The 8,202-nt window shown below is 33.7% G+C and overlaps 1 protein-coding gene across 26 annotated transcripts in view; it reads left to right on the forward strand.

The window, feature by feature from the left end:
- mpripa (myosin phosphatase Rho interacting protein a) overlaps positions 1–7,855 on the forward strand; it is a 109,920-nt gene extending 102,065 nt beyond the window's left edge. For all 26 annotated transcript variants that reach the window (XM_087309962.1, XM_087309939.1, XM_087309940.1 and 23 more), the window contains one exon: positions 6,745–7,855. In XM_087309962.1, the coding sequence (XP_087166088.1) occupies positions 6,745–6,816 (72 nt within the window). In that variant the 3' untranslated portion in view covers positions 6,817–7,855. The remainder of the gene's footprint in view (positions 1–6,744) is intronic.
- Positions 7,856–8,202: the final 347 nt, after the last annotated feature.

Below are 8,202 nucleotides of genomic sequence, written 5' to 3' on the forward strand. Positions count from 1 at the left end.
TTAATTTATTCTTAATTTTTACCTGTATTCATGTGTTGTTTAGAAAAACAGGGTGCGGAGCCTTAAAAGATCTTAAATTGTATCGTATTAAAAAAGGCTTTGATTACTGTAGTCTTTAAATAGCTCAAACCTGCTTTTCAGATTTTAAAAGGAGGTCTCCTAAAAAAAAAGAACCGTTGTCTTAGAAATGCAACCGAACCGACCTCAAAAAGAAGATTTTGTTTCTGTTGCAGTGGAAAAACTGAAAAATGTTCTTTGTAAACAGCACTTGGTAAATATTTGAAAGATAATAAAAATATCACAGGTGAATACTTCATTCCATAAAACGTTTGTGGTTAAGTCTCCGAATAATGTGAAATTAAGAGATATGTATATATTTAGCATCATGATAAAGCTGGACCTTTTGAGTTATTCTGTTTATAGAATATTCAGTTTCACACAGAAAGTGACTTAGAATTTTTAATCAATTATATTGTTTTCTGTGACTAAGTAAACAAGATGATTCTCACATCATTTTGAAGCAAAAACACTAAGTCACAAGATCCAGTTCTCAAAAGTCTTGTGCACAAATGTTTGCTGTGTTTCACGGCCTTGTTTCAATGACTTTGAAGTTTTAGTTTTTCACTTACCACGCATAAACGTTTCTTACTCAAAAACGCAAACACATACAAACATTCTGTTCAGGTATTATTGTAGCCCAACTTGTGCTGTTTACAGTGTTATCATACTTTAGCCATTTATATGTTTTTAAGATACTGAAAACAACACAAATGTCAGTGCATGTCCGAACTTCTCCAAAGCCCCAAAACACCCTCACACCCCAGAGGGTTAAGTTTGAAGAGTGATGTATTTTTTGATAGTTTAAAGTGCTATATTGTCTGTGTTTGTGTTGTAAATTAAGGTACAAAAACCTGTTAACAAACTGCCAGTACATTTTCTGTTATTTTAATTGACTTAATTTTCTCTATATCTAATATTTCTATTATTTTCTAAGTCAGAACTATTAGCCCTCCTTAGATTTTTTTTTCTTTTTTTAAATATTTCCCAAATTATGTTTAACAGAGCAAGGACATTTTCACAGTATGTTTGATAATATTTTTTCTGCTGGAAAAAGTCATATTTGTTTTATTTCAGCTAGAAAAAAAGCAGTTTTACATTTTTTAAACACCATTTTAAGGTCAATATTATTAGTTTCTTTAAGCTATGTTTTTTTTTAATAGTCTACAGAACAAACCATCATTATACAATAACTTGCCTAATTACCCTAACCTGCCTAGTTACCCTAATTAACCTAGTTAAGCCTTTTAATGTCACTTTAAGCTGTGTAGAAGTGTCTTGAAGAATATCTAGTCAAATAATATTTACTGTCATCATAGCAAAGATAAAAATAAATCAGCTATTAGAAATGAGTTATTAAAACTATTATGCTTAGAAATGTGTTGAAAAAATCTGCTCTCTGTTAAACAGAAATTGTGGAAAAAAATAAACAGGGGCGCTAATAATTCAGGGGGGCTAATAAGTCTGACTTGAGCTGTATACTAAATACTACTAAAATGCCAATAAAAGTCACTTGGTTAACCTGCAGTGTTGAATTTCCAACATCAAAAATGGACAGAGCAGATATCGACATCCCATAATGCAGTTCACAACTGTAAATAAACAAAGCAAATGTGAATCACAAAATATGAACCCTGTAAATTAACATTCAGATTTTTACAGTGTATAAATGTGACTTCCATAGTTTTAAACCATACTTACTGGTTAACCGTATTCCCATATTCTTTAACAGCAGTATATTGTGTGCTGTGCAATATTTGCTGAGCTAGTATTCCAGTGTAAACACAGCTCTGAGTCCTGCATGAGCTCTACATCTTCCCACAGTCTGAGTCTCTCCTGCTGCTTAACCTGGTTTGGCAGGTCGACACATAACCAGCGCAGATCCCTGTTATGTGTTCTTACTGTCTGTATGTTGGGTTTCCATGCTTTATGTGTCTCAGTGTATGTGTGATTTTGTGTTGTGGTGTTTAAAGATGGTAATTGTTTGAAGATTAACATATGTATGGCTTTAAAGGGATAGTTATTATTTGTTTATAAAATATAAATATAGGATCTAATCTGTCTCACACCGTGTCCTAACAACACGTGATTTGGTATAATGAGGCATTTATAAGCTATCTTTTCCATGTTAAAGGGAGTTGTTGTCCTGACCATCTGTATCGTCAACGTGCAAAATTTCTATTTCGGAAATTCTAAAGCAGAAAAACTGCATAAACTACTATGACAAGGATCACCTCAGATACTGATTATGTGCTTTATTCAGTGTTAAATGCTCCTAATGCGAGTTTAAATACCATTTTACAAGACATTTATTGCCATACTACTAAAAGCAGCTGCAGATATTCACCTCAGATCTTGAAAATAAAATAACTAGGAGACGTTTTAGAAAAGAAAGTCTGAATTCGGTGCAAACCAATAACAACATCAGTCAATCAGGAGCCTATTAATAATGCTAAAGATGTTTATTTTGTATTAATTAGATTAAAAGCCTTTACCACATACAGTGCATCCTGAAACTATCACTTTTTCCACATTTGTTTATGTTACAGCCTTTTTCCAAAATGAATTAAATTAATTTATTTCCTCAACATTCTACACACAATCCCCCATAATGACAATGTGAAAAAGTTGCAAATTTATTAAAAATAAAAACCTGATAAATCACATGCACATCAGTATTGACAGCCTTTGGCGTGAAGCTCTGAATAGAGCTCAGGTACTTTCTGCTTCCACTGATCATTCCTGAGATGTTTCAGCAGCTTCATTGGAGTTCACCTTTGGTCAATTCAGTTGATTGGACATGATCTGAAAAGGCTACACCTGTCTATATAAGAGCCAGGGTTGACAGTGCATGTCAAAGCACAAACCAAGCATGAGGACAAAGGAACTGCCTTTAGACCTCCGAGACAGGATTGTCTTAAGACACAAGACTGGGGAAGCTTACAGAAACATTTCTGCTGCTCTTCCTAGAGCTGGCCGGCCATCTAAGCTGAGTGATCGGGGGAGAAGGGCTTTAGTCAGGGAGGTGATCAATAACCTGATGGTTACTCTGTCTGAGTTCCAGCGCTCTTCTGTGGAGAGAGGAGAACCTTACAGAAGGACAACCATCTGTGCAGCAATCCACCAATCAGGCCTGTATGGTAGAGTGGCCAGACGGAAGCCACTACCTGACTGGAATCTGCCAAAAGGCATCTGAAGGACTCTCAGACCATCAGAAACTAAATTCTCTGCTCTGATGAGACTCAAATTGAACTCTTTGGAGTGAACGCCAGGCGTTACGTTTGGAGAAAAGCAGGAAGCGCTTATCACCAGGCTAAAACCATCCCTACAGTGAAGCATGGTGGTGGAAGCATCATGCTGTGGGGATGTGTTTCAGCAGCAGGAACTGGAAGACTAGTCAGGATAGAGGGAAAGATGAATGCAGCGATGAACAGAGACATCCTGAATGAAAACCTGCTTCAGAGTTCTCTCAACCTCAGACTGGGACGATGGTTCATCTTCCAGCAGGACAATGACCCAAAGCACACCGCCAAAATATCAATGGAGTGGCTTCACAGCAACTCGGTGAATGTCCTTGAGTGGCCCAGCCAGAGCCCAGACCTAAACCCTATTGAACATCTCTGGAGAGATCTGAAAATGGTTTAGGAAAATCATAACAGGTTTATAAGTGAGGTAGTTCTGTAAGTAGGTTCCGTAGAGGTGAAAATTGCCAAAATTTTCTCTACCCGCCTATGTAAATTTTTTCGGGAAACCGCCTAATTTGGCAGCACTGTATATTATTTGGGAATGGTGAATAAGGGTATAGGGGCGAAGTCTGGTGAGGATACAATCACTTATACTGAAATACATGTAAAACAATTACCTTCTGAATTGTGTGTGTGTGTGTGTGTGTGTGTGTGTGTGTGTGTGTGTGTGTGTGTGTGTGTGTGTGTGTGTCATTGTTAATTTTGTTGAGTTTCTGTGTGATTAAACCCTCAATACACAACTTTTAAGGAATATTCAGGGATATTTTTATTCAAAGCCTCTTATCTTAAGGATATACAGTAGTTCACTCAAAATATTCGGTCGTCATTTACTCACCCTTTGCTTGGTCAGATTCGTTCTTCTGTTAAACACAAAAGAAGATATTTTGAAATAACTCGCTGACTTCCATCGTATTTGTTTTTCCCACTTTCAGCATTCTTCAAAATATCTGCTGTTGTGTTTAACAGAAGTAAGAAACTCTTAAAGGTTTGAAGCCAGTAAAGGCTGAGTAAATAATGAGTGACTCATCATTTTGGGTGAACTGTCCCTCGTCTGTGTGGGTCTACATTTTGAGGTCCCTTTCCGACAAGTAGCTTCTGTTCAAAATGATGCAGATTTCTTTTTTCATTAGTTAAAGACACGAGGAAATGAAGTGTCGTGTGTCCCGTTTAGTTTTTGAAGGCAGTGAGACAGATCTAATAGTGTCATAATAATCATGAAAGCAGACACCGCTGTCTGTGTAAGTGTGTGTGTGTGTGTGTGTGTGTGTGTGTGTGTGTGTGTGTGTGTTCCGGCAGTACACAGTGTGCATGTGAAGGCTTTTCGCTGGTTTCATGTTGCACAATGAAGGAACCAGACTTGAAAACAATGATGACCAAAAAAAAGGGTCATTTACAGACACCCAGGTGAACACACAAGCAGGCTTTGGTTTAAAACTCCCTGAATGTTCTTTAAGGAATGTGCATGTTGTGAAGACAAAGTCAAATGTGAAGAAAATTACTAAATAAATCAATGTTTGGTATGAAATATTATAATTAACTGCCAGGATACAATAGATGATCAAAGGACATCATAATTATTAGAGTTGTATTTTAATTTCTTGTTTTATTATTATTATTATTTTGTGTTTGTTACTGCAATTATTTACAGCAGAGAATATTATATAATCAGGTTACAGCATTTTGGCCATTGAATATTTTGGATTATTTAGTTTTTTTATATTTTTTCTTTATAATTTTATTATTTTATTTTATTTCATTGCAATGAATTTTTTTTATATAGTTTCAATTAGTCTTATATGCATGAGACAATAAACTACTTTATTTCTTTTTTGTTTTTTTTGTATGTAAACATTTTTTAAATGTAATTTATATTATATTTTTTATTTTATTGCAATTATTAAATTTTAGTTGTATAAGTTTAATCAGGATGTTATACACTCTCAGAAATAAAGGTACGCGAGCTGTCACTGTGGTGGTACCTTATCAAAAGGTATACATTTGTACTTAAAGGTTCCATATTGTTACCTCAAAGGTATATATTAGTACCTAAACATTTTAAGAGGAACTCTTTTGTACTTTAGGTTCAAATATGTACCTTTGAGGTATTAATATGGACCTTTTAGGTACAAATTTGTACCTTTTGTAAAAAGATACCACCCCAGTGACAGCTCACATGCCTTTATTTCTGCGTGTATACAAGACAATAAACTGCTTTATTTCCTTAGTTTTTTCTTTTCTTTTTAAAAATGTATTTTTTGCATGTGACGACAGTATATATATATATATATATATATATATATATATATATAGCAAACAAAAATCTTTAATTGTAATTTCTATTGCATATTGTATTTGACTTGATTGCAATTAATACATTTTATATATTTAAAAAGGCTGTAAGACAATAAACTGGGTTTTATTTCTTTAACTGATTTTTCTTTTAAAAGGGATTTATTTACTTCTCACATGTGATGACTAAATAGCAGAGAATATAATTTTAAATGTATATTATATTGTATATTTTGTTTTATTGCAATTATTCATTTTTTGTTTTTATATGTTTAATTGGGCTGTTATGCACAAGAAAATAAACAAGTTTTATTTCTTAAGTTTTTTTGTTTTAAAAGTGTATTTATTTATGCATGTGATGACAGTTTATTTATAGCAAAATATGTTTTTTAAATGTAATTTATATTGTATATTTTATTTAATTGCAATTATTAATTTGTAGTTTTTTATATTTTTAATCAGGCTCTTATACACAAGAGAAACTGTTTTATTAATTTATTTATGTTTTCTTTTTTAATGTTCTTTTTTGAAGGGACGACTATATTTTTGCAATTTTTGCATTTTAATGTTATTTATATTGTATATTTTATTTTATTGTAATTATATATTTTTTTGTTTAATCAGGCTGTTATATACAAGACAACTGTTTTATGTCTTTAGTTTCTTTTTTCTTTTACATTTTTTTTGCATGTGACGACGATATATTTATAGCAAATAAAATTCTTTAATGTAATTTATATTGTGTATTTTATTTTATTGGAATTATTTAATATTAGTTTTTTATGATGTTATATTAAAAAAACAATAAATTGTTTTATTTTTTTTGTTGCTTTTTTCTTTTCAAAATGTTTGTTTTTTTATTACAGAGAATATAAGTTTTTAATGTAAATTAAATAGTACATTTGATTATATTTATATTTCCTGGCTGACAGCGGCTACTTTTATGTAATATTCAACATACTTGGCCTAATTATTTCAAATTTGTCTTGATTTTAAAGAAGTGTTTTGCTTATAAAATGCAATTATCTACAATTAAAGATCACTTTATATAAACATTAGTGTTTCTGTGTTGCAAACTAAAGTCTAATAAAGCATAATTCACCTGTCATCATTGATAAATCTGATCATGTTCTCTTCTCTCTCTTTTTTTCAGAGTTTAAAGGAGGGCTTGACCGTACAGGAGAGGATGAAGCTCTTCGAAGCGAAAGACTCCAGGAAGATTTAATAACAATCCTTCACCGTTTCTTTCTGTCGTTTACTCTCTATTTCCTTCCTCTCTGATTATTCTCTTGTTTTGGTAGATGACGCAGGGTAAAGAACCACACCTGTCTGATTGTCCTTTAAATATTATTTGTGCAACTTAAGGGAATGACCTTCCACACCATGTTTTGCCAACCTTCAGCTCTGAATAACCTCATATTTTGGATGTCTTCTGCTCTTTACGCGTCCTGAAGCTGTTCTTCTCACAGTATACACGTATAAATATATATACACAGTATGAACACACTCAGTATTGAACTAGTACACTAGATAAGTGTGTGTGTTTTTCTTCTGAATGGAGAAGCGGCTGCTGTTGTGTCTAGAGGTGCTTATTGAGATCATTCTGAGATGTTATTTTGCCAATGATATTGTAAATACGAGTGGAGTCCTGCGTACGTGGTAACACTTTTCCAGACTTTCTAGTACTGTAAAACCTTGAGATGAAATGACGTGGTTTGTATAAGCTGGTAAACGTGAGTGTGTGTGTGTGTGTGTTTTTGGGGTGATTATATGCTTCAGTCATTGACTTGAGGAGAGTCTAAGTGCTGTTTTTAATTGCTTTATGGTTTATGCAGAATATAGAGCAACCGTAAGTCGTCCGGCTACTGATATTGAGCTTAGTTTTGTCGTCCTGTAACTAGATCCGATCGCGGGACGTTTTCTTATTAAATATTTTGGTTCGTGCTATTCCAGATGTTCAATACGCCGGCCTCTGCATGAATACGAAGCACTTTTTGAGTCGGAAAACATGTGATTCCTTGTTAATTCTGCTTAACGTATTGAAGACGCAGCGATGAAACTCACTGTATATTAATAATAATATTCAATATTTGCTTTGTAAATATTCGGTTTTAGAGAAGATTGGTCTCTCGGTCTGCATAGAGTTAAAGCAAAACTTTATATCTGTCTGTCCACACCTAATTGCCTGTATGAATATTTTTATTTGGGTTGATATATGTGATACTATAATGTAATAATAAAAACGCTGTTTTTTTGAATGGGAACTCTTGTGCTGATTGTTTGTGTTCCAGGAAGTAGACTTGGTTCTCAGAAAGCAGGACTTTAATTTCAGCAGTAGATGTGAGCCCAACACATGATATCTGGTGAGCGGCAGACGACTGATACTGTATGATGAAGTAATCTGAAGGTAATCCAGTAATCTGATGCTTCTTCATTAACTCAATGCACATGTTCACCTGGAGCTCTGCCAGAGTTCACGCTGCAGTACGGTCAAGTACATTTACTATCATCTTGAGTATTATTTTAGCACAGTTATTATAAAGTGTAACTAGTGTGTGAATTGCAGGGGGGGTTTATGCTTGATCACCACTGAAGGACTTGATGTAAGGGG

This window comes from Danio rerio, chromosome 24, assembly GCF_052040795.2.
Source record: "Danio rerio strain M-AB ecotype USA chromosome 24, GRCz13ab, whole genome shotgun sequence".
Taxonomy (NCBI): domain Eukaryota; kingdom Metazoa; phylum Chordata; class Actinopteri; order Cypriniformes; family Danionidae; genus Danio; species Danio rerio.